This window comes from Zosterops lateralis (assembly GCF_965231275.1).
Source record: "Zosterops lateralis genome assembly, chromosome: 14".
Classification (NCBI taxonomy): domain Eukaryota; kingdom Metazoa; phylum Chordata; class Aves; order Passeriformes; family Zosteropidae; genus Zosterops; species Zosterops lateralis.
Genome location: NC_139774.1, coordinates 11079056 through 11106703, shown reverse-complemented (window position 1 = coordinate 11106703; position 27648 = coordinate 11079056). Strand labels below are relative to the sequence as shown.

Below are 27648 nucleotides of genomic sequence, written 5' to 3'. Positions count from 1 at the left end.
CTTCCACCTCAAAAAGCCATTCAGGCATAGGACAAGAAGTATCTCTTCTCTGTATTAATTTGACACAGGAGTAATAATGAGACAGGCTGGGGCAATTTGACAGGTAATCCAGCAAGCATGGATTTGGGGGCTGTTTTGTTGGGTTTTTAGGTTTGTTTGTTTTTAAAAAGCACTTAAAGAATTTGTAGTACAACAATGAGATACTTGGAAGCTCCTCTCAAATGCAAGAAAAAGAAACAAGAACATTGTTTGAAGATACAGAGAACTGAGGAAAAGAATTTTGGGCTGACTGGCGTCAAAGTCTAGCATTTTGAAAACAAATAAACAGGTGACAATAAAACAGAAGCTGCATTAACATCATGACCTTTGAAGCAATCACCTTAATAATGGGAGAATTATCAGTCCTGAAAGAGAAGACACTGCAATAATCGAGAAATACACTAAGATTTTTGGTGTGTGGGTAAATATAAAAAATAGTGTTTTAAACAATTTATGCAGGAAAAAAGTTTAGTAAAGAATTAAACATGACATGAATCCTAACAGCAAGAAAAATGCTGAATCAAGGATGATACCCTGATTACTTCAAACAATTCTACATTTTTCAGAAATCATGCCCAAATGCTTCCATTTTTTTATTCTTCAACAAATATTAAATTAAGCCTGTTATAATTCTCCCATTTAACTAATTGTGGACAACAGTTTCAATTCCTGTGAGGGGGACATTAATTAAAAATAAATTACTTTGGAGTAAAAGATGGGTAAATCTGGAACAGGTGTTCCAATTGGGATAGAATGACTTCAGCTGGCTGGTCAGCACTGCAGAGATGATTGGTTAATTTAAGCATTAACTTCTTCTCCAGTAAAGATCAACAACTTTTATTAAAAGGAAAACAGAAGAAATGAGAAATCCTTGAAGTGTTACAATACCTGTTGGTCTTGTACGGTCCGGTTCTTGCAACATAATCCAGGATCTTGGAGGTGGCTGTTCTGTTGAAACTATGGGAACATTTTAAAATAGAGATACAAGTGATAATCACATTTATTTTACACAGCAGAAATAAATGTTTTAAAAATGATCACTTACTTCTTTTTGCAGTACCTGCCAAATTATCAAGCAAATAGTTCAGTAGCCGTCGTGTCCCATCTGGTTCCTGATACAGGTTCAGAATATCCTGTGTAAGTGGGTTTCCTACAAACCAATTCACAGGAATATTGAATAAAATATACAGAACTATTGCAGACTTGCTTATCAGTGTTGAAAGCTGACATCTTGGAGACAAGATCTACTATGAACTACTTTGGAGTTACAGATTTCAGGTCTTCAATCCCACAAAACCCTGGATGTGTGGACAGCCCTAGTGAAGTTTAACAACATTCCCTAATTCTGCTGCGGGACTGAGCATCCCAAAGGTGCTCCTAAGAGCAGCAAAGAACTTGTGTGGTACAACAGGCAGAGCTGATGAGCACAAACACAGGAGCGACCTCTGCTCAGTGTGAAACATCCACCAGCAGTTGATCTGACAGTCAGATCTCAGCAGAGACTCTGCCATCTGCCAAACATAAGCAGATTGCAAAAGTTGTTGTCATGGACAACACACACTGCAAGTGCCCTGTTTTAAGGGGGAGATAAACAGACTTTTGAGACTTAACAGTGTTTAGAGTATTATATCTCTCAGTGCTTCTGATTTTGTGACTCAAAATTCCCCAAGGTCAGCAATTTTGTAGGCTAGAATCCATAGAGTTCAGAGGGAAAAAAAATGTGAAAAGACTTAAATTGCTGCTTGCATGAACAGCACAGAACCCTGCAGCTGTACAAAGGATGCTCCCTTTCTGGCTGGAGATGTACCACAGTTAACCACAGACTATTTCTTAGTTAAAGCAGAACTGCGTTCAACCCCCATGCAAGCAACAGAAAGCTTCTGCACACTCTGCAAAAAGAAAAGGAAACTTCTTTCTATGGGCACTGCTCTGCTAAACCTGTTATTTTTCTAAATAATCCCTAAGTAACAGTATTTCTAAATGTGGAGTGAGCAGCTACATCTGGGATTGCTAATCAGTAACATTTTATGAACCAGCAGACTACAGCCATTACAGCTCAGCAGCAGTATCACTAAACAAGAAGAGATACCAAGAAAAAAACAGCAATACCTTTCAGACCCAAAGTCTGTAACTGGAACAGTTTTCCCAGCTCAAAAGGTAAAACTCGTAACAGGTTGTTATTTAAATGTAGTTCCCTGTAGACAGAGCAAGAATCATATGGGTCTGAAAACAGAGCAACATTTATCTGCAGCAGTAGAGAATTGAACCATAAGAGAATCAATACAGGAGCAAGCCACAATATTGAAAAATTCAGAGACTAAACAGCAATGGTTAGGGAAATCCTGCTGTACACAGAAACACACACCCAGACAAAACACATTATGTTGAAGTACAAAGGAAAGGAGCTGTTTGGAGAGTTTATCTTAAACAGTCAGACATTTTGTGAACATTAGCAATAATTAAACACTTTAATATCTACAAGTGATGATGCAGTAACAGCTCAGACAAACCAGGTCATGAAACAGGTCAGCTGTGATTAAGAAATAAAGGGAAATTATATCCCTGAAACCAAATTAAAAAATCCAGGATCATGGCAGTATGATTACAGCTATGGCATTACCATGCAGTAGTCATTTACAGCAGTAATTTTCTGTTGGTTTGAGTGGTTTTCATAATTTCAGTGGTAAGACAAAATATGTGCTTTGTAACTCACAAAACCAATATACAGACAGGAACAGAATTCATATCCTGAATCCTGATATCCCAACAAATCGGACAGAGAAAATAGACTTTTCACTTTCTTAAATGAATTCCCACTAAACAGTGAAGACTTTCATAGAATCAATCAGTCTAAAGTTGCTGCTCCAAAGTGTTTAGAACTTGGTGCCTAGAGACTTGACAAGTATTTCTGAAAAAAAAAAAAGAAAAAAAAGAAAAAAAGGAAACCCAGAGGGCAAGAGTTAATTTAACTGTTGTTGATTTCTACAGAACAGCATTGGAGGGTTTCAATGTCTTTCTGTCATAAGCAGCCCAGAATTGACCCCAGGATTCGAGGTGTGGCATCAGCAATACCCAACACAGGGGGACAGTCACTGCCCTGGTCCTGCTGCCACATTATTGCTACTCCAGGCCAGGTGCCATCAGCTTTCTCAGCCAGCTGGGCACACCTGGCTCATGTTCAGCTGCTGCTGACCAACCCCACCAGGTCCTTTCCCACCAGGCAGCTTCCCAGACACTGTTCCCCCAAACTGAAGCACTGCTGGGTTGTGACCCAAGTGCAGGACCATGACTTCACCTGACTGAACCTCACACCACTGGCCCTGGCCCATGATCCAGCCTGTCCAAATCCCTCTGTGGAGCCTTCCTGCCCTCCAGCAGATCAACCTTTTCACCCAGCTCTGTCTCATCTGCAAATGTACTGGGGGTGCACTCAAGTTCTTTCAAGCATATCAAGAGAATCTGTTTTACAGCTGAGCTTTCCAAGTTAACATGTTACACTGCTTATTTTTTTCTCCTTTTTCTGCAAAGATCAGAAATCCTACTGCTCTGACATCTCTTTTTTCAACTACTTGCAGTAAAAAGGGAGATGAAAGGAGTCTTGGGTGAGCTCTACAGTATACAGACCAAACCCAGAGCTCCAGATGTGGGAGCTGGGAGAGCTGTTATCAGTTCTCAGCGCTGAGAGCACAAATGTTTTCTGTGGCTCGGGATATCAGCAATGCCCAGGGTTGAATTACCATTAGTTTGAACAACTTCCCAGAATCCAGGGGAAGTGTCTGCAGCAAGAAAGAGCCAGCCTGGAACACAAAACCTCAGCCCATCTGGGACCTGCAATGTGCTCTCACATAGGATGTGCTTATGGGTTTTTATTCCCTTTCACTACAGTGAAAAAAAAAAAAACATGGAGCAGCTGCAATTACTGAGAAGCACAGTGGGTTCATGCACAGCTTTTCACATCTAGAGATGTGGGTTCAAGTGCTGTGTTTTGGTCATAAATAGAAAGCTTATGTGATCCTAGACCTTAGCTACACATTTCACATTTACAAGATTTACTCTTGCCTGCTCAGAAGAAACTTAGGACTTCAGCAAGAGCTGAAGCTTCACAGAATCAGCCAGAATAAATCACAAGTTCTGGGAAGAAGGCATAATTAGTTGACATTACTGATAACTCTGCAATGCTAAGCTATCCCCATGCCACAAGTGTTACATTTACAAAAATGTTTTAAAAAGAAAGACTGAAAGGAGGCTAATGAAATACAAAGATGAATTTGAGACTATTCCAGTAAACTTAGGGTTGCTAGCTCAAAATATCCAAGGAGCTGGATAAAGAAGGGAAGAAACCTGTTACTAATAACTGCTTTAAATTGAAATAATAATGCAAAGAAAGAACTAGAGCTTAGAACAGACTCCTCTCCAGTTGAAAGCAACTATACAACATGCTACAAAACAGAGCTGCCAATTACGCTTCAAAAAGCAAGGTCCCTTTGCTCAGCCTCCAAGGTTGAGACTTGAACTGCTCTGGAATTTGAGCTTTTAGCACCAATTTAATCAGCTAGTTTAATCCTCTCCAACAGAGCGGACTTTTCTAAAAGGGAGGAAAATGCAATGACAGATATTTCTATGTACAAACTTGCTTTGCTTCCAGTTTCATGAAAGCTGTGCTGGCACAGTCCATTTCTCTATCATTGTCTTTACTTCTAATAACATTCTCGTTACTTTCAGACTCTATTTTCTGGATTTGAGAAAGCTGTTCAGAAATATCTTCAAAATTAACAGCAATAAAGCCAATTACTGGCAACTGTCTAATAAACCTAAGATAAGGCTCTTCCTTTAGGTCAAGGGCAAAAGACTGTTGCCTGTAAATATTTACTCTTATATAAATAATTTATATATTTATGTAACAGTGTTTTTAAAAAGTAAAATGCTGCAGCCTTAAGGATAATCTAAATAGGCATCATTATTTGTATTTCACTTCCAAAAGGAGCTTTCATTCCCTGTTAACTTTGTATATCTTTGCATTACAAAACCGAAGGAAAAAAAAACTCTCAAAAAGCTGTGATTAGAACATTTTTTCTCCTTCCCAGTTTGCACAGGAATGCAGTTACATCACAGGAAAGGTGGGGGGGAGATGATACTAGACATGTTGCAATTGTTATACAATAAACAGAACAAGAACTATTGTTAAGTATAATTACTAAATATGAATAAAGAGGAAAACATTGTAATTAACATGATTATAAATGTTTAATCTGATCTTTTTCCTACCCTACTATGAGTTAAAAGCATTTTTTTTTTTGATGCTCCACTTACTGTTTGAGACAACCACCACATAAAAGATTTGTAAAAGAATCTGGAAAGAGATGCCTGAGTGAAAACCTGACTTGGAAAAATATAAAATGGGAGACTGCCATCAACCAAAGATTTCTGAGGCTCATTCTGTGCCTCACACATCAGATCAGCAGATTACAGAAAAGCCAGTACTGCTATACCTGCACAGCCCACAGCAAGTATTCAGGGAGACACATAAGAAGAGAGGAAAGGGGTATTTACTTGTGCTGAAATTTGAACTGTTGCTACAAAGACGATAAAAGAACAATTTTAACTCCTGTTAGGATTTCCATACCTGAGCGACACCATGTTTCCGAGCTCTGCTGGTAAACTGCGGATTTTATTAGAGGACAAGTCCAGATATACCAGATTGTGAAGCTTGGCAATGTCTGAAGGAATACGGGATAAGGAATTGTCACTGAGGTGCAAAGCTGTCAAATGGGTCAGTGTCCACAATGATGAACTTAAGCTTCTCACTTTCCCTGTGGAAGAAAGGTACAAGAGAAAACAGAACACTTAAACAGCTTGAGGCTGTTTTTCCCAATCCACATTTAAGGCTTAAACATCTGTCTTTATCTAGTTCCATGCAGACAAAACATATTAACTAGCTGACCATGAATTTATCATTACAGAGGTATAAGAAACAGATTTTTTTCAATTATAGTTTATGTCTGAGATGAAAGACAGTGCTTTGGTTCATCCTTTATTTCTGCACATCTTTCAAACCAAAAATCTTTACTCTATGGCATTAATCCAGCCAAGAACAGATAGAAACACTATATTTAGGGTGACTAAGATGCTTAGTTGAGAACATGGATTTCCATCTGGCATTCAACTAAAAGCTGTATCAACTATTGCCAGATATTTAAAAAAAGGTATGATTTTTTTTGTATAAACTGAAGGGTGGAAATATGGATTTGGGTGAGAGAATCAAGATTTTTACACTGACACATGCAGTGAATGTGAGATATCATCAGAAGGTCTCAAAATATTTCTTCTCTCCAAGACTTTTTTCCCTCCAGGGGTAAATCCTTCTTCATTTACAAAAATCATCTCACTGTACCAAAAGCATTAGGAGTACCAACACTGGTTTCTCCAAAGCAAAGAGTTAGTTGGAACAACTTTAAAATCCCCACAGTGAATCATCAAGGTTAACAACAGCCTGGTTAATATTACACCAACATACACATTTTAATATTATACCAACACAAACATAATTCCTTTCCTAAATTATTTTCTTCAAAATAAGAATTCATATTTAGTGCCCAGGGAAGGTTACTCTGAGACATCTGGGACTCAGTCCCTGGGAGCAAAATGTTTAATACTGGTATAATTTCTAGCGAGCTATAACAAAACAAAGAGCATAAAAAACCTTGTAGCGAAAAAAAACATGATTTAAATGAGATCAGTTAAAACATCTGTGGCTTTTTATATTATGTGACCAAGTATTTTGCAAGGAAAAGACAGTGTGAACATTAATGAAACAAAAACACTGCACATTTTGCAAGGCAAATGCATACAGTTCTTAAGGGATTGATGCTCCTCTAAAGCTCGTTAAAAAATCTTTTGAAAGGTTTTAAACACAAATCAATAGTTCTTTGCATTTTTAAAACTGAATTAACACCTCTTCCCCACCCCCAATGCAAACAGGTGACTGTGATCATAGAAAGCCTTGTAGCTGAAAGGATTTCCAATCAACATCCCTGATCCAGGCTCTCCACTCCAGCACCTCCCTTGGCGGGAATCAGTCTAGAGTGAGATTACCAGGCATGAAAGGAAAGAGCCATCACTTAGTGCATTTCCTATGCAGAGCAGCAGATGTCCAAGAGGATTCCAAGCCTAATGCTGATATATAATGCTGATTCCTGAAGCAGCATTTAACTGGGTTTCTGCATCTGTAACCTTCAGTAAAGAATGCCATTCACATGGTGAGGCACGTGGGGGTACTGGAAGCAAGGCACAGATTCAGTGAACTGGATGGAAAGATTCTTCACAATTTGAAGAACTGTTTGTTTAGTCTTTCTTCCATAAATCTCTCTACTGAACAGTCATTTATAAATCCTACATGGCAATTTTTGCAGTTGTTTAAGAACCTACATATTTATGCAAAATTACAGCCTAAATTTAAAATGTCACAAAATAATTTTTTTTACTCCTTAAAATACTTCCTTTAATTTCCTTGTAAACACACTTTTTGTAGCAAACACAGGATTTACTCTACCAATCAAGAGTGGTTGGCTAGTTGAAATACATGTTTATGAATTCTGAGCATTATCTTATTTTTCAGAAAAGATTAAAGAGTCCAACAGCATTTCAAAGCCTGCACAGATTGTGGAGGTTTTGGTGTTTGTCTTCAATCTTAAGAACAAAGCAAAATTTCCAACTGCTTTCAAACAGAAAACTTTTGCTTCATGGACTAATATCTTATTGTTACATTACCTACAGTAAGAACATACCACTATAAATCAACCCCAACTTCATGCCCTTCTCTTTGACAAATTAAATTCATGCTCTCACTCACTTCATCTTCCTAAAACACACAGAGCTCACATCCATATCCTCACCTTGACAACTTTCCTACACATGGGGATTTCCTACCTGCCCCACCTTACCCCTCCTACAGCTCCCTGTGTTATCCCAGCCCAAGCTCTTCCCTCCACACACCCCTCGGGCTGGCAGCTCCCAGCCCAGTGTTTTGCTGGCTCACTTCACCCTCGGTAACTCCACTCACATTTGGCCAAGCCCAAACTACTTGCAGTGAGTTTGTAACTCAGGACCATGCCTCAGTTTCTTACCACTTATTTCCAACTCTGCCCAGTGTGATTTCTTTCCATTGGCTGCTTCCTCTGAGGACATAATTGTGTACATCCTCCGTGGATCAGGTGGATCGTACTTTTCCTTGGGCATTCCTGTTGAAACAAAAAGTCAAGGGATTAATTGAGATATTATACTGAGAATTCATTAGAAGGTAATTCCCAATTTCAGTTAAATTTCATATTAGACTTTTGTACCAAATACTTTTCAAAGCTACAGATAATGTGCCCATGTACAAATGTCGCTGAATGGGAAACAGTGCTATAAAATAAAAAACCACAGAGATTTCTAATGCCCCTAGACTGGCAGACAACAGCCTAGCCCTCCCTAGTAATTTACCAGAATCTGCAAAGCAGTTTAAAAATTGTGTCCCACCACCTTCCACCTTCCTCAAAACTGACACATCCCATTGCAGGCACTTATCTCAACAATGAAACTTCAGAAAGGGATGATCACCACCACTGGGATCTCTCATACTCCTAGAGAACACATTTACTAATAACTCAGATTACCAACCAGCTCCAGGTTTACTCCAATTCTCAACTTTTCACACAAATCAGCATCAAAAAAAGAATTAAGGTTTCAAAAAGATCCTCAATTCTTTAAATCTGCAAAGTGGTAGGTTTTAATCCAACTTCACCCTACTCTCTGCAGTATGAAAATATTGGACCCAAGGTAGATGTTTCTATCACTTTCTTCAGATAGGTATTTAATACTGAAATTTAACTTCATTTTTCTCATTCTTTTTCACATCATTCCTGGTAACTTTATAAGAATAATTTTTCTAGGTTCTTTTTACCATACTCAATCATGTACCATGACAGAGAAGCAAACATTTGTCTTCAACAAACAACGAGCTATAAATCTATTTATATGAAATAGAGAAATTCAACAATGCTGGCTCAAATCACACTAAAAAACACATTACAAGCAATATTATGCAATTATTCAGTAAAATACATCACTACCCAAACCCACTCAATTGAGCAAGCAGCTTTACTGGTCAAATTTGTAAGGACATCTTCCAACTAAATCTTTTAAAGCTTTCTCATTTTTTCATTTCCTGGGACAAACTGAAAAATGTTGTCATTATATAAAATAATCAAAGAATAACTCCTAGTAAAAAAGACTATCAACCGAACTTATGATTTGTTTACTGATTTTACTGAAAAATGCTTACTCTGCATGTTAAACAAAACAACGGAAATCCACCAAAAACTTTCTGAAAACTATGCATTTTAATTAAAATGAAGGTTTTACATATCACATGCTTACTTTAATATAACAGTTCTTTTAGTAAGTCACACTCCCCCTTCCCCTTCCCACTCCCACTACTGGTCAGAACCAGATTTCTGCAGTGAAGAGAAATTCCCCTTTAAGAAGTGAATTGTGGGTAAAAGGATCAGATTATAAATAGCAGCTGGGTGAGGCTCCTCCTAGAGTGAAGGCATTTGAGTACCCAGGGTGTGGGAATCACTAAGTGTAACACTTTTTTCATCAAACTTCACTAATTAAACGGGAGGAGAGTGGATTATAACCTCCAGGAAGGTAAAACCTTAACTTCTCCCTGCAGTAATTATGCAACTGGTGCAAAATATATTTATCAGAGTAATGTGCAGAGCATCTCTCCTGAAATTTCTATGTATAATTATATGTAATTCACAAAGACCTTGTAGGAATGCTCCAGCTTGTCAGGAAACATTTACCTTCCTCAGACACTTACTGCTTTCTCTTCCTGCCGCTCCCTGAATTAATAAATATGTTCCAATTTCTCGAGAAGCAGGTATTGCAAAGACAGAAATCTCATTCAGCACAGAAACACGAACACTCCCCAGAGCACACTCAATCACATGCACTAATTAACAGCTTTGCTGCTACCAGCAGTGTATCACTGCTCACCGCTACAAGAGGATGACATACTTTTCCAGTGGGTTTTGTTAATGTACACTAGAACCAGCAGAGATTTAAGAATTTGAGGGTTTAACACTGGATCCTGGTGATCCTGCACTCCCAGTTACTCCATGGCACCACTCTCCCTCTCAATAAAGTTCCTGCTCTCGATAGTTTTCCCTCTCTCACTGCTGCATTTCTCAGGGCATCAGTTCCTGCTGTTTAGAATTACCAGGTGCCAAAAAAGCAGCAAATGCTTGAGAGCCTCCTGGCTGAAGGAGCTGCTGCTGCCTGAGAGCATCACTGCCAACAGCAGCAACATCTAAAATACTGTCATATCAGGCATTAGCACATCTTCATCTATCACCCAGAACTCAAAATTTCTCAGGAACTGACAGGAAGGCTAAATTTGGGTTGTATCTCACAGTAAAGCATAAAATACAAGCACAACACCTTGAATTGCATTTCAAAACTTCACAGCATGGAGTAGTTCAAGAAAAATCAGTCTCTTTTACTGTCTCCTTTCTCCACCTCCCCAAATCCAAATTTAGTACCTGCTGAGCTGCTACAGTAAAACATAAAAGGTGAGGCAAACATCAGATTAAGTGATAGAGTTTTGTTAGACTAAAGCAATTTTTAGTAAGACCCATAAAATAGTGTTGAACATCCTTAGAACCATTGCTACCTGCAGCTCTTAACAATCATCATGGTCATTTTCAAAAGGTCTTATACCACCTGTAGTTTTCACTTGCACCAACACAGATGGTGGAAGCACCATTAATGTTAGGCTGTTATCACATACAGAAAATCAGTTTGTAAAGGAGAAAATTTTTGTAACAAAGATATGACATGGATGCCTGGAACACACTCCAGACTACATAAATTTAATGAAAAAGACATTAAAATATGTTTGAATGCAAATGAAGTTGTTTACAATCTTGTACCAGGTTGTTAAAATTGTCATTTTAACAGCTGTAAAAACAGAAGAGCTTGAGAGTTGTACTGAGTGCGGCTGCCTACTCCCACTGTGGGTCACTCAGTCCCCACACAGAATTAACACCCCTTGCCCCAAAGAAACTGAGCCAAGGCCAATGAGGTCAGCAGTGCACAGGGTCTGATACAGGGAATTAGAGCTCAAGCCTCCAGTGCAGACACTGCTTTAAGCCCTTGTTTGAACAGAGGGTGCTTAAAGACCCCTCTGCATTGGGGCAGGGTGAGGGGCAGCAGGGACCCACAGCCCCTGCAGGGAAGGAGGGAAGGATGACAGGGACCAGAAAGAGAAGGAAAAAACCTGAAGGTTGTTATGTCAAGGGAGGGCCAAGCTGCTGGAAGAGAGCTGACAAAGCTGGCTACTGCAGCAGGTGGGTGATGGAGCTCTGGCTTCCCTCAGAACAGAGCACTGGAGACAAAGCCAAATGTTTCCAGGCCAAGCTGCACCTGCCCTGACTGCTGCCTGTCTCCAGATTACAGCCATGACTGCAGCCAGGCCATGCAGAGCCAGGCTGGGAGCTGGGTCTGGGACTGTCCTGGACAGTGACAGTGTCATCACCAGCACCACAAGCTCCTGGGGTGCACCCCTAGCCACAGCACCAGGGCCATGGATGGCACCATGTCGGGAGGAGCTGGTGGCCTAGAAAAGGACTTCCTGGAGGCCAAGCTGGCTTAGATACACTGCTCAGGGTAGAGGAACAAAGGCACTTTAGTTCACTGCCTGACAGGACATTTGGAATGGTAAGTGTCCTTGGCTATGGACATGTGCAAAGCGGAAGCTGGACTGTGAGGTAGTTAATGCTCCAGGTGACCGTGGAAACTACCAATAAATAATCTCTTCAAAATGGAGAAATGAGTCTGCTCTGAGTGACAGGGCAGGAAAAATGATGACTTTTTCCTATTCTACCCTTCTGCTATTTTTATTGAAATTGGAAGATGGCAAGGAGGAAGAGTTAAACAAAATAAGTCAATGAGGATATACTTTGAGATTAAGGTTTTTGGAGCTTTTTTAAGCACACCAGTACTATAGCAATTCTTCATTTCCTGAAATGCTTTCTACAGTACCATGATAAATTAACTCCATTTCAAAACTAAATGGATTGGACAACTCCTGTAGACCAAGTACAATCTTTTATACTATTACTATGGTTGTAGATATCAAGTTTGCCCCTAAAACATCTTCTTTAAATTAGGAAAAGGAGACTTGAATTCTAAAACTGTGTAGAAAATTATGAACAAGTAAAAACAATACAGTGCTCAGACATAATTACAACTGATCCAATCAACTATCCCAAAATAACTATTTCCATACTTACTGTGATCTATAAAAACCATTTACAAATCTGGGAGTACCTTTAGAAATACTTCAAGATCACAATGTTGAAGCATTATAGCTTTGCTTCTGAAACTTCCTATCACATGTCGATGACTTCTTTTGGCATCCCCTCCTTCCTCTTTACTTGCTTTTACTTGTCACCAACACACTAATGCAGATCAGGAGATAGCCAGAAGGGGAAAGTAAACAAAGTAGCACCACACCTGATCAAAAATTACTCAAACTTTTTTGCTGCTTTAATTAAAAACAGCGAATAAACAATGCAAATCTAGATCTAATAAAGTAAGAAGTAACAAGACAATTGGACAATATTTTCCATTTGTTGGTGCAGGGCAGGATTACTTGCCAAATAAATTACTTCTCAAGTGCTGAAAAGTAGCAGGATAGAAAGCAATCTATTAAGTTGCTCAAAGATTTCATAAGAAAACAATAGCACATATGAGAGACTTTTTTTCCCTTTCTCTCTCCAAACCCTCAACTGGAAGCTCACCCCAGATCATTCTTTTGTAACCTTGTGCTTTTAACCCTGAAGCTCTTTTCCATGCAATCCGAAGTTTCACTTAAAAATGGGTTCCAATGACCTTCCCCACAAATATAAATGTTTCTTAAATTGACTGGTCTGTTTTGAATTCAAAGTTAATTTAGGATCCTCCTCCACACCCTCTACCACTTGCACTGTGGTTTTACAATGCATGAAGCAGAACTAAGCTGGTCCTGCTGCAGTTCCTCGTCCCCAGGACCTTGCATTTCCACTTCACTCTTGCATCAGCACCGACTTTTGTCTGATAACAAAGGAGCTGGTGAAGAGAATTAAACTGGCTAAAGAAGGGGGAAGAGGAAAAAAAATATATTTGAGGGAGACTAGCTTCCTGTGTTATTATTGCTGTATAGCAGGAATGTATGTGTGGATTTGCAGCTGTTGAAATCAGGTCAGCACCATAATGGCACTTCTGGCCACACTGACACAAAATCTCCCATAGCAGGAAGCAAACTCTTGCTTCCAGTTACCCTCACCCAGTTAAACAGTAACACTGAACAAAGTCTGAAATCCTAACTGAAGGCAAAGTACATTGCTTTTTAGATAACTTAAGGCTGTAGCAGGTCTAGAAATGTATAGGCTAATCAGATGTGTTAGCCTGCATTGAAAGGGTTAATTTCTACTGTTAAGCTTTATTAGAATTAACAGGAATTTCTGCTTTCAACTCCTACCAGTGACCTTCTTCAAAGGGAACAGAAGTACCTCTAAAAGATAACTACTGTACTTTGGAAAAAAAAATCTTTAAGATAATTTCACAGTGCTGTATTTCAGTTTTACTATAAAACTGCAGATTTGCCCTTTCCTACTCAAAGACTCACTATCCCTTCTTTAAAAAGTGCTTTTCCAACATGAACCAAGCTTGCTGCTTTTCTTGTCCTGTCACTGGCGGCGCTTTACTCAGCAAGCCATGAATTTCTATGGGAACTTAATTACATTTCAGCTTGAAGTACAGGCAAATAAGCAACAACACCGTCCCTGGCCAGGATGACAAAGGTGCAACATCTGGCACCTCCTCACAGCAGCTTGAACAGGATTTATGATAAAGGTCATCCCTGCAGAATTTACACACTTGACTTGATGAGCTGAGTCAATGACTGAATTTATCCTCAGCCTGTTCCCAGCCTGGGCAACAAACTCGAGAGTGATGTCAATACTGAAAACTGATGGAAAAATATTCATGGGCAAGATGCCATGATGAGGAAAGGAAACAAACACCCAATGCATCCCAGCTAAAACCTCGAGTGCCCTGTGAAGCACATTTAATGTATTTCAGCTAAATTCTTATTTAAAATTATTTGGCATCACCCCACCCACCTAAGGCATAAAACTAGAGAATTGAATATTTTTTCTGTATCCTGACACTGTTCCTACAAAGCCTTCAAAATCTCATGTTATCTTATTTCTATAAATGTCTTACTCAAAACATACTAAATTGAAACTTTGCTTTTATAAAAATAAAACTTAATATATGCCTGTAGTTTCGTATTTCCCAACTACTAGCAGGGATACACCATAATATAGCACTTGCATTCTGCTATGAAACATGGATTGCTACATAATGCATATTTTGTTGCAATATAGTATACAATATATATTTATGTTACATGTAATTTACACATGTATTTTATACAAAATGTATTTTTGTATATGCAACATATCTGCAAATTATATTTTGCTACAATGCACATAACCAGATAAAGCACATAAACCAGATAAAGTTCAGGGAAGCAGGTGTGAGCTACTGCCTGAAAGAAAAAAAAATCTGAAAGAATTAAATCTGCCTCAGAATTGAGAAATCCATACTACAGCACATTAGAACTAAAATCACAAATATTCTGAAGCTGAATAACAAGAAATTTAAGGACTTGCTTATCTATTGAAATACAACCTTACATTTAACTTTGTAGGCACAAACCAGATCCCTCTATTGAAATATATACAGAGAAAACACCAGTGTTGCAAGAAGCCACATATTTATTTTTTCCCTACTAGTATGCTACTTCAAGGGAAATATCAAGTCTGTTGTGTAAACACCTATTATTTGTGGACTAGTACAAACACTCTTGGCATTTTATTTGAAAAAAGCTGTTCAAGTAATTTTTTTTTTTTTACAGTAAGTATTTGGTATTGAAAAAATACGGCTAGGAAAAATCCGACTGGGAAATCAGCTAAAGGGCAACACCTGAATTTTTCAGAACACATGCTGGAAGTTAAAAATTTCCTTTTGCCCAGTGTGGGGAGGGATGGCATGTACAGCCTGCGGGCACAGGCAGAACTGCAGCAGCACAAGGACAACTCCTGAAACATTCCCCCCTCCCAAGAGACTCAACTATAACATGTGGGAAAGTGTCAAGATCCCTTTAACCCAATTTATAGCTTAATGTTGGAATAATCTAAATTAAAATTATAAAAATAGCTGTTGAGTCAACATGAAGTCAATTGATTCATTCCAAGTACTTTTTCACTCGCTAAGATCATATTTTAGTGGCTGTTCGCATATTAAGATTTAATGGCTTCATCAGGGACATAATGCTTCTCCATCCTATTTTGAGGACTTCTAAAACTGTAACTTTACACAAGCGCAAAAAACCCCCACGAGTTACCCTTCCTCTTTTTCAGACTTAAGATAATGCTTTGGGATGTGAACATGTGTAATAATAAATACAAGATACTGATTAAGTCAATAACAATTAATTCATGTAAGTGTATCTGGAATATTACTAATCAGATGAGTTATATGAATTTGCATATATAAGTTCTTCTAGAGAAAATCAGAAGCTGACAAATGCTTTAATATTCTTTTAAAAATCTATAAAGCTGTTAAAGTTCAACAAACCCCTTAATCTAGCCAAAGCTGACTAAAATGAAACATAACCCTCCTGAAAGTCAAGCAAAGCATCCTGGTTCAGACAAACTGGGCCATAAATGTCAAAGGATTTACTTGCTGTCTTCAAATCAGGAAGGCTCCATTAGACTAGAGAGCACTGACTAGAACAGGCTTTAAATTTTGTTAAGTTCAAAACTCAGTCATTTCATATTTTTAAGAAGAGCATATTAAATTTTGACCTGTAGGTATTTCAAATTTAATTAAAGTTTCTTTGTCCTTCATAACTGCTTATTTATGGAAACTGGCTGGTTCCAGTTGGCAGTGGCAGGCACAGGGAGGAGGATTTTCCCAACTTCTACTTTTTCCACTCAACCCCTGGCTATTACAATTTCTCACAGATAAGCAACGTGCAGCCCTGTATTTTAATGGTGTACATGTAATCCTCTAAACCTTGCACAGCATGAAAAACACAATGCAAAGAAGCAATTGCCACTTCCATGTTCAGTTGCTATAAAAATCAGTTTAGGTTCAGAAGAGAACTCTAAAATGACTGGAGTACATAAGGCACAATTGAGGACAGAGGTCCTTGACTGCTCCATCTTCTAGACAGACCTGTTTCATCAGACTCATGATAAAACCCCCTCAAATTCCCACCCCTTACCCTGCACAACATATAATCATTAGAAATACAATCTCCAAATGTTCTCAGTGTTGCAAACATGGTCCAGATGATTAGAATAGTTCTTAATTATAAGAAATTGTATCTAATTATGACTATAGTAAAAGGCTGCTGTATACAAAACAAACACTAACACAAAACCAAATTGCAAAGCAAAGACTGACCTTAACTGGTACCCCTGGAACCACATTGGCTAGTTAATGAGTACTGCACAGCACTCAGCTTTTTGCACATTCTGTTAGTGTATTCTGAAATGCCAATATATTAAAGAGATATCAGATTCACTAATTACTTCAAGAATTTAAATAAATTACATTGCATTACAGAATTGTATACTGTACGAGTCAGATGGAACCAAAAAGACCAGCTTTAAAAAGGAAGAGGCTGTGTTGTAAAACATACAGCTTCAGGTTTTATAAATGTAGGCAGAAAGACCAAGGCTTAAAAGCTTCACCTACAAATATCTCTAGAAAGCTGAGAATAGTCTTACACTCCAAAACATTAATATAATACCAACTCCCACTCCATTGGTTGTATCCAATCATATTTGACAATTTAGTTATTTAGATTCTTCACAATGCATGGAACATTGATTCTTGTTTAGGGAATCTAGTGCAAAACTTCTTATCTTGGTCCAACTCAGTAAGCTATTCTAAAGACTGGCACATGCACCAACATGTTCCTGACCACATTTTCCTTTATGTGTCTGCAGAATGTTTACCACATTTCTGTTGTTTCATGGGGGAAAAGTGAAAGTCACCACACAATATTTCTTAGTCTTATAATAGAACTAAGGAGTAAAAGAGAACTCAGCTACTTTAAATGAAGTTTGGACATCAGCTTATTTCCAGCATTCCTGCTATAGAACTGAACTAGAGCTTCAGATGAGTATCTAAAGATAAGATGAGATGTCAGTATTTAAATCTGAAAATCTCTGCCTTCCTAGAACACAATTTCTAGATACCTAAATGCTTGTTAGTATTAGTGTTGCTAAACTAACAAAAGGTCAGGATGTTACACAACTCATCATACAGTTGATGCTCTACCCACCTAGCCACATCCTGACAGCAAGCAAATTATTCACAGATTGGTTTTACTTCAAATTTAACCAAGCCTGAAAATGTTTTTCCACAACCACGATGTTGTGCAGCAAAGCCAACTCAAGACTTCTTTCCTGTCCCCATGTTCCACTGCATCACCTCTCTCAGTTGTGTTGATGCAGCTGTTTGTGAGGCAATTCTGAAAACCAACAATGATACTCAGGTAAGAAAGTGGGGTTTATAGGCTGTGGGGATTGGGGTTTTTAAATAATGAAGTATCACTGCTCAGCCACATCACTGGCTGCTTTTGAGCACTACTCTGACAACAGCTGTACTGACACAGATGATGTGGATTTAATGTGCAACCAAAGTAGCAGCTTTCCAAATTCTGCCACTGGAGAGAAGCGCTGACCTACTAAATCAGAAGAAACCATGAGGTGATCTAGTCCCCTGCTCCCTATACAGAAAGCACCTATGCCGTGACTGGCCACAGCAAACCTACAGAGGTAGATCTTTCATCATGTTCCTCATCAAAACATCCTTACTAGTTTTCATTATTCTTCACACTTACTACTTGTTTCTTAAGGCTCTCATTCCTGAAAGTACCCTGCAGATGAATTCTGATTAATGCTGCACTGAAATCCTTCTTAATCCACAGGACCTTTGCTTTGTCAGACAAAGCTCCTCTGTTGGGTGAGCAACTGTTAGAACTTCTTTAAAACAGTATTTAAAAGTATTAATGGTCAGAGTATGGCATAAAATTTCTCAACACTTTTTATATTCAGCCATTATGTTGCCTTTTCTTTGCTATGACACACATCAGATGGTGCACAGCCAACCCTGGTGGTGTTTAAGTTTAGTTTCAAGCCTTCTGTCTTTGTAGGTGTTGGCTAAACATGGCCTTTGTTGCAAAAATCACATGAAAGATCTGTCTCTGAAGCAGGCTTTTTTTCTGATCCCTGACTTTGTAAACTGATCTATGCAGAGAAATACTTTTGTGGAGCAGCATTTAAGTCAGATCAATGTGCAGGATCCACATCTCACCCATCAATACACTCCAAAATAGCTCAAGCAATAAAGCTGTGTATTGTTTGTAACATGCAGGATCATGACATTATTGTATATTCCTGGCCTCCTAACCATGGCAAGATGCTGCACACTCATGAAAGGATCCATCACTCAAATGGCTTCGGCATGTTCTGGAAAACCCTGGTGCTCCAACTGAAACTGCTGCCTTGCTAAGGAAAGGGGGAAGCTGAAAGGATGCTTTGGAGACATTGGTATGATAAAATAGAACAAAAACTTTAGGAAAGTCCTCAGGTAGGGAGCCCCTTCACTTGCAGAATAAAGGCTGCATACCAGGAACATGAACTAAGATGCACAAGAGAGCCATCCAAATATCCAGGCTGTGTTCACAACGTTGAGCTGGCAGCCTCCATAGAACAACTAACAGCATTCCTAGCCCAAAAAAAATTCTAAAGTCAAATCAATCTCTTCCTGCAGATCTCCATTGTAGCATAAATTGGAATCCTAACAGCAAGGACTTCAGTTCTAAAATAAACTGTGTATATTTACTGCTCCTAGTCCCTCCTTGATTCATACACCAGAAAAAAGGCCTCCAAGGCATTAACGAAAGGATTCATGTTGCAGTCTTACAAAAGGAAAAATTGAGCTGTTGCCAATCTTTTTTTTTTTTTTTTAAACAAGCACCATCTTGGAAGTGCAATTAGCAGCTAAAAGTACATGTTAAGCATTTAAACAGCTTTTTCTTTGGGACCTGCCTAAGCATTTGTAAACTCTTCAAGATGTCAGCTGCAGAAATTGCTCCATGTAGAAACTGAGTGCAGGTCCCCAAGCTTATGCCAAAACTCTCTTGTTGAGTGGACTTGTACAATCCAATTTCAATGCAAGAACATAAATTATGTCACTTAACACAATGCTAATAATCTTTCAGGGCATTGTACAATAATCACACTTCCAAGTGTGAAGCACCAACACTTTAGAAGGAACAAAACCAGATTAAACCCTGCAGTGACTCAGTTTGAACAATTTATGCATGAAGCTTTCAAAATTACACCATGGAGAAGGCTAAATTTAGACTGGAATCAGTAATGTCAGTATTCTGACATGGGAAGCAGTGTAAAACCTCAATATATGGACTGAAAATCCCAGATACTTTGTATGCAACTGGGCATGGGTCAACCTCTGCCTCACGCAACTAGAACTGAAATCTGGTGGTTGGGTCTGCTGAAAATATTCTTGTGGTGTTTAAAGGTCACTGGTAGCTTTTTAAAGCCCAGCATACACAACTGTAATCTTTCAATAATATATATATTTCCTGAAAATAAAACCCCCATAGAAATAAGTGCCAGTTCTTGTACATCCCTTCAATTCTGAAGGCTGAAAGGCATCCTCATTCCTAAAGATTCTGTGTAGAATTTTTGCCTAATGTGGACCTGTTTGAGACTGGGATATAATGGCCAGACTGCACATAAACAAGTGTACAGCCAAAAAGACACAACAAAACCAGAAAATAATAATTTAAAACTCAACAGTCTGTTAGCAAACAGAACCAGGGGCTCTGCAACAGGGACTGCACAAGTGGATGGACGAATTCTGGTTCACCACATGGACACCTGGCATGGTGGTGAGCCAAACAGCATGGCACAGTGCACCACAAACACTTAATATTTAAGTTTTTAGGTAACAGATTAACAGAATCATTTTTGTTTACACAGCCATGTTTTCAAATATAGATTCTTTTGTTCACATGTTGGGAAAGAATTTTTAGTTTTCTCAGTCTTTGAACCATTTTAAAGACAGTGGTTTCCATCACAAACATTGTGCTTGGTTATAAGAATGTCTTCCTAATATCTAGTACAGCCCTATCCTGAAAAGGTGGTACCATGCTCATTCAATTTGTGACCCTTCATAACATGTTTTGATGTCTTCATGTATAAAATGTCAAATGTATTTACCTGCCCATGCAGTATTACAGTTTCATCTACCTTTATATTTCAGTTCTTCCTCTAAAATTCAAGCACAATAAACAGCCTGAACATGAGACTGTATTCAGAGTTCTACTTCAGAATGCAAAAAGGACAGAGAAGCATGGTAGGGTCCTTTTTAAACATGGGCTGATCCAAGTGATTCAGGTAAAAAAGTGAACAAAGAGTTAATCCAAATGCGAAGGGCTCCATTTCAGTAATAGCATGAATAAACCCCCACAGAAGTCTCCATTGCTAGCAGCAAACTCCACAGAGTCCAGATGAACCAGCAGGAAGAACAGAGGGCGGATAATCCTGTAAAATTACCCCAGTGGAAATGTTGATAAATTCCCAATTACGAGACCTGCTCTAGAATGAAAAAAAATGTGAGATACAATACAATTACCAGTCAACACTTGCACATCTTTGTATTTAAGCCAGACAAATACCATAGGTATTTCTTAATCCCTTGGATTTTGAATTAGTTACCCACTATGGTGAAATCTAGATTATGAAAATAAGACCCAGAAATGAAATGAAAAGTAGGCAATCTGCAACTCTAGTTATAATGCAAATACCCATCCATGAAGTTCCATTTTCAGTGATACGATTTTCTATGCGTTTGTGGAAATACAGATGGCTGTATTAAAAAACAAACAAACAAAAAACCAAAACAAAAATAAAGCAAAACAAAAAAAAACCCCAACAAAACCTTTAGCTTGCTGCATTTGTTTTGAACACACTCCTTATATTACACGAAGCAAATCAGCACAGAATCAGCTTGGAGAAGACCTCTAAGATCATCGAGTCCAACCTAGGACTACAACCTATATCAATTTTTAACGTTCGTGGAAAAATTGCTGATAAAATATGTGTTCAGCACAGATACCAAAAGAGACAGGTGCATTAGATATCTCCTTTCCTAAAGCCCTGTCTGATCCCAGGCTTATCGCTCTCCATAAAATTCTGGAGGAGGAATGGCTGTCCTGTGAGCCCCAAGACGCACCGGGGGGTGTGGGAGCTGCCCACCGCCAGCTCCTCCGCGCGATGCGGTTGGGCAGGCAGCCCAGGCGCTGTTTCCCGGTGTCCAGCCGAGTCGGTGACCCCTCTGGAGCCCCGCCCGGTCACGGACCGACGGCCGGGCCCTGCAATCCCAACCGCGGCGCCGCCGCCCCCGCCCCAATTCCTTCTGTTTATCCCTGCATGCGCCTGTCCCGCGGCCTCGCGCGCCCGCCCCCCGCGCCCCCCCATTGGCCGCCGCCGCTGTCACTCACGGCCACCGCGGGCTCGCATTGGCCGGCGCCGCTGTCACTCAGGGCCTCCGCCCGCCCCGCCGCTCCCTCCGCCGGAACGAGCGAGCGGCGCTCCGGCCCCGGCGCCAGCGCGGCCGCGGCTCCCGCTGCCGGCGGGGCGGGGAGGGACGGGAGGGCGGGCGGCTGCCGCGGCTCCTTCCGGAGCAGGCGAAGCGCTCCGCTGACAGGCAGCGCTGCCGCCCCTCGGTGCGCGCCCAGCCAGGCGGATCGGCCTCCGGGGAGGCAGCGGCGCGGGGTGCCGTGCGTGGAGGGGTGGACGGGCAGTTCCCCCGATTGATGTCATTTCCCTCGGCCTTTTGTTTAATTATTTTAAACTCAATTGCACGGTGAGGAAAAAAACAAAAAAAATAAAGAAAACCAATAAAAACAACAAAACCTACCAGCACCAATGATAACAACAACAACAAAAAAAAAACAACTTCAGGCTTTCAGATGCCATTATACTAATTTCTCTTAATTGCCTCCGCGATGCAAACAGAGCCGCGCTCCTGCGCGGCGCCGCCCGGCCCAGCTCCCTCCCTGCCCGCCTCCCCTCGCCGGTGGGCGCTCGCGGGGCTCGGCCCGGGGCCGCAGAGCCCCCTCCCCGCCGCCCCCGCTCCCAAAGCCGCCGTTCCCCGCCGCCTCCCCGGGCGCGGAGCCTCCCCCCGGCCGTCCCCGCGGCAGGACTGCCCAGGCCCAGCACACCCCCCCCACCCCCAGAGGGGCCTCGGCCCCCCCCGACACCCCCAAAGGACGCGGCGCGGGGGTTTCTCCCCGCCGGGCCCGGGGGTCCCCCCTGGCCGTGCTGCCGCCAGTTCCCCCTCAGCGCGCTCCCCCCGCAGCGCTGCCCCCCCCCCCGCACCCCGGGCAGAGCCCCCCGCTCCGGGCCGGGCCGGCCGCCGGGGCCGCCCCTACCTGTGGCTGCAGCATCCCCGTCCCCCCGCCGCCCTCGCTCCGCCGCCTGCCTGGCTCTTTGTTTCCTGCCGCGGGCCGGACGGGAGAGCGGCTCCCCCCCGCCTCCTCCTCACACTCATTGAAAGCAAACAAGCATCATGGCGGCGCTGGCGGCGGCGGCGGCTGCGGGCGGGCCGGCCCTCCTCCTCCTCCGCCTCCTCCTCCTCCTCTTTCCTCTCCTCCTCCTCCTTCCTCTCCTCCTTCTCCTCCTCCTCCTCTCGGCTCCGCTCTCCGCCCCACCTGCCCAGGCCGCCCGCACTGCGCGGCCGCGGAGGGAGGCCGGGGAGGGGGCGGCAGGGCCGGGCCGGGCCGGGGGGATGCGGAGGGAGGAGTTTGGAGCGGGTTTGGGGGTTCGGCCTCAGCAACGCGGCCGAGGGGAAAAGGGGGTGAGAGGAACGAGCGGGCTGCGATGTGAGCCTCGAAACCCGTGTAAAATAAATGGTGTAGGGCAGGGAAGGGGTTCATAGCAGGAGCCCGAGGAAGGGGAATGGGAATGAATAGTCGCTTGTTTGGAAAAGAACTTTTAAATTCTCCTGGAAAAGACCAAGTAGGGAACTCGGCTCTGAAGCGGTTGAGTTCGGGTACGGTGCAGGTGATAGGCCGGACGCCTTTTTGGAAAGAGAAGATTTCTTCTGTGTTTGTGTTTTTAATGGTGAACCAGAGCCTCGGATCCTTTGCTGTGACACACTCACAAACAATGTTTACTGTCAAATGTTCCCCAGAATCCCCAGCAGTGCCTTTCTGAAATTCAGGTCGAGTCTCACATCATTTTCTTCAACTGATTATTGGATTCAAACCAAGATATTTCAAAAAATTAAGTACATTCTCATTAAGTGTTATGATTACTGTCCCTGCACAGGAGTTTCTGATGAGAGATGCCAAGTGAAATGATGGTGGGGAAGTGCCATCCATGGTGTAATATTAGCAAAACTCCTAAATAATGACTCCCAAATTGAGGGTTTTGTCAGTTTTTGTCATAGAGTTAAAATGCTGGAGCATTGATGATGCTGCAGCAAGTGAGGACTTGGTACACACCACTTCATCCAAAGGTATAGTGAAGACAAAGACACTGTCCCAAATACAGGGCCCTGTTTCTGATCTGGGAAAGCTGAATAGGAATTGAGGCCTCCATTTAGGTATAACTGGATATGTCACTGGAAATAAATGGCACTCACACTGTTGTGCAGCCAGGCATTCTCTTTTAACATAATGTGAAAGAGGATGTTACCAGGTCCAATTTCTGAGGAATACCACCCCCATCCACCGAGGCCAGTGCTTTGGAAAACATGACCCTGGCACGCCGCAGACCAAACCTGCTCACAGAACGTCCTCCACGGAAAGGTTGACGCTTGGTTGGAAATAATCCTGCTATCCTTCAGATTTCTGTTCAGCCTTATCATATCATATATCTGAAATGCTCTTGGATGATAAACTATCTCCTCTCCACATGGTGCAGTCCTGTGCTAAGACATCCGAGCCTGCTCCATTACGGATGCGCAGGGGCTCCGGCAGAATGCCGTATCTGCTTCCCCGGGCTGGCTGCCTCTGGAGAGCTCACAGTCATTCACAACTAACTCGAGTAGCTCTACATGTCATTCTCCTGCACTGCATGTCTTTTCTTTCCGATAAGCAGCTGTCCTGCACATTCTTCAGTTAATACTTTCTGGGTCAGATATGGCCTCAATAGACTATATCATTTTGCCCAGAGCTAATTCTCCAAAAGCAGTAGGAAAGTCTTTGAATACGTTGCAGGATTTTCCAGGAATTGCTGCTCAGCAAAGAAAATTCAGTTGATCATAAGTGTCTCGAAAAATGCTTGCAGGGAACCTTCATTCCTCAGGGATGGGCGCTGGGGTAATATTACATTAGACATGGAAAGGTCTCTTGGCAAAGGCCTTCAATGCTGTAAGTGGAGAACAAATGGCAGAAAATACTGTAATTCTCAAATAACTGAGAAAAGCAAATGAGAACATTAGAGAAAATAATTTAAAAGCAATTTAAAATAATTCTGTATTATTGTCCATTATATACATTAACAGATCACAGCAATTTGGCAGATTTCAAGTTAGTGAACTTTATTACGATTTTACAGGTTATTTATAAAACAACAGCAATATTTGAAAGGTCTAAAGTTACAGCCTTTTATGTCAACAATTTTTTTTAACTGCCAGCTTGTGTGGTTTGAAAGAGCAAAATGAAGTAGTAAAAACAGGTATGTGGGGTTTTTTTTTTAGAAACTGTTATGTTCCACTGAATTTCCTGTGCAGAAGTGCTGTTGCTCATCTGTACGTCTGATTAACTTTTGCTCCCTGAAAGTGTTATCAGACCTGTAACCAGGCAAACAGCAGAGCAGATGGCCACTGCCAGTATCGGTGTTTCTGGTCTGAGTGCTTAATGAGATCTGAGAGTGTAACACGAGCCTCTTTCATTTTGTCTGTCTCACATGGCAGATATACTTGGTGCAAGTGCTCTGGTTGCTCAAGGTCACAGATTCATCAATCAAAAGAGAGCCCTTCCCGTTAATCTTTTACCTGCCCATGACAGTTCCATACATCTCAGGAACTGCCGTGTCACACTGAGTGCTGTTGTCCTGAATATGGAACAGTAGTGCTGTGAGAGACAACCAGGTTAAGCAGAAATTAGCCACTGTTTAAAACACAACATTAGATGTACTTTACTCTGAGTACATGAAACAATGAGTTTTCATTCATTAACTCTAAACCAAAAATGCCTTTTTGTGCTGTGGAATAAGCCTTAAGCTGGGCCAAACCTCCCATCCCACACAACACCATGTCCCACACTATGAAGGTGAATGCCCTACAACATTTCTCACCTTACACTTGAATACACAGAAGTATTTGCTGTGAGGGGTTTAAAAAAATCACAGTAGTCCCCACCATTTTCTCTCTAAATGCACACATTCGAGGCTGGAACTGGGAATGTGCCTGGGAGGCCTCCGAGGCCACTGGGTCCATTTGACCAACACTTACAGCTGGTTTGAGGTCCTGGTGCCTCTGCACTGACAGAGGGATGTGAAACTTGTGGTAGAGAGTAGTCTTTGTGGCTGAGCAGTAGTAATTTTTTGCTTTATTTAAATTGCTAAATTTGGTGAAGATATACTCTTGAAATATCTATATACTCTTGCACAGTAGAGGCTTGTTTGACTTCTAAGTTCTTTGTAGTAAAGGATCCTGCATGGCTCATACATGACCCTATCCTGAGGGGGAGCAGGTACAGAGGGGTTGTGGCTTGTGGGATCTCTTGTGTCTGGGGTTACAGAAGAGGTGACCAAGAAAAGGGTCGGTCCTACCCACTCCCTCACTTTCTGTGCCCAGGAAATATGACAGAAGCAATGTAACTGGAGGAGGAAAGGAGTTGGAGAGGAGAGCTCAGTTACGGTAAAGCAGGGGAGATAATGAGGAGGAAAGAAGGAGTAACTGGGAGATGGAGAGGGATCCCAAATAGGAGGGCAGAGCCTAATTATGGTCTCCATTTTTAGTCTGTGTGGGTATAGATACCAGGATCTGAACTGCAGGATGGCTTCCATGGCTGTTGAGATCAGTGGGATAGCTGCTCTGAACATGGCATATGCCTAAAATGACAGGTAGTCTGAAAAATGAGGACTTGGAGCACTCATATTGTGCTTCTGAAATCATTGCATTTTTAATGATTTCAACCTTAAGTTTTATGGCCTGCTCTCCATCTACTGAGTGAATGTAAGAGCATCTTCTTTCACAGCTGGATAGTAAAGATAAATCTTTGATGTTTATTGAGCATTAAAACTACAGTGAAAGCTCCATACAAAAAGCATTGAGGCAATTAATATTCCTGCTTTCCTCTGCATGGAATGGAGTTCAGTGGTTTCCAGAAGACCTGTATGTAAAAAGGTAATTGAAATCTCCCCTTATGCATATCCACAACAGAGATGAATTCAGGAAATTTAATCCTGGGATGGCACAATTTTTAGGTAAGGGCTTTGCAGCCTTGGAATTACTTTAATATGCATTGTTAGACAAAAGTGGAATAAGTACTTTGAAAGAAACTGAATATGATCAAAGGCTTTCTTTCTAGAAATACCTGCATTTTAGTGGGAAGACTTCAACAGTGAGAGAAGAGTTTCTAACTCCTTTTTGCCTTTATCCTTTGTTATGGATACTACTATATAACTCTCCCACCACCTGAGATGTTTGTGTACTATGTTTAGATGACTCTTAAAATTATTTGGATATTTGATAAACTATCAGGATTGCAGCAGTTTAAAATGTGCATTGAATCTTGTTCTCTATCTCAAGCTTGCAGGTCTGTAGAGCATTGAGTCATTAATACTTCCTAGTCTGTACATTTGTGCTATACTGTAGCAGTGAAGTAACAGATCTAAGAATGCCATAATTCTTATTGTCCTAATCAAATATTAAAATCTGAAGGCTGTTAAGAAGCTGGATTTATGAACCATGATGTTGTTTACCTCATTGTCATTTTTTAGACACAGGCTGATTCTTGCATGTTCCTAGAATCACCTCTCCAACTCATGGTCACAATTCTCCAAGAAGATATCCATCTTTTCATATTAGAACTAAGTTATTAATGTGAAAGAAAATATTCATGGTATGACCTGCCTGCATTCATTACATGGACAGAGCTCCTGGTTGCATTCAGAGCTCTGCAAAAAGAGCACAAGGCTTTGCCTTTCACAGCAAAAGCTTTTATGTATGTGAGTGAATAGAGCAAATTGCTATGAAATACCTGAATGCCCAGTTATGGAGTCACAACTGAGAGGTTAAATGCCAAATAATGGCATTATTAATGTAAGATGGAAGAATTCTCTTTATTGGAAAGCCAGTGTTCAAACTACCCATCCAGATCTTTGGTGTTTTCTACCATATCCTCTTCCCTTTGTATCCATTTTGGCGGCTTTTTCCCCTTCCTCTGTCAGC

At 41.1% G+C, this 27648-nt stretch overlaps 1 protein-coding gene across 3 annotated transcripts in view; it reads right to left on the bottom strand.

Moving 5' to 3' along the window:
• Positions 1–22854, bottom strand: part of CNOT6 (CCR4-NOT transcription complex subunit 6) — a 32734-nt gene extending 9880 nt beyond the window's left edge. The window contains exons 1-6 of one of the 3 annotated variants that reach the window (XM_083871799.1): positions 22676–22854; positions 8163–8276; positions 5663–5849; positions 2149–2234; positions 1085–1189; positions 928–996 (exon numbers count right to left, since the gene is read on the bottom strand). In XM_083871799.1, coding sequence (XP_083727925.1) covers positions 928–996; positions 1085–1189; positions 2149–2234; positions 5663–5849; positions 8163–8274 — 559 coding nt within the window. In that variant the 5' untranslated portion in view covers positions 8275–8276; positions 22676–22854. Of the gene's footprint in view, positions 1–927; positions 997–1084; positions 1190–2148; positions 2235–5662; positions 5850–8162; positions 8277–10524; positions 10613–22675 lie in introns of those variants that run through there. The other 2 variants (XM_083871801.1, XM_083871800.1) reach the window with 2 other exon arrangements.
• Between the last annotated feature and the right edge of the window lie 4794 nt (positions 22855–27648).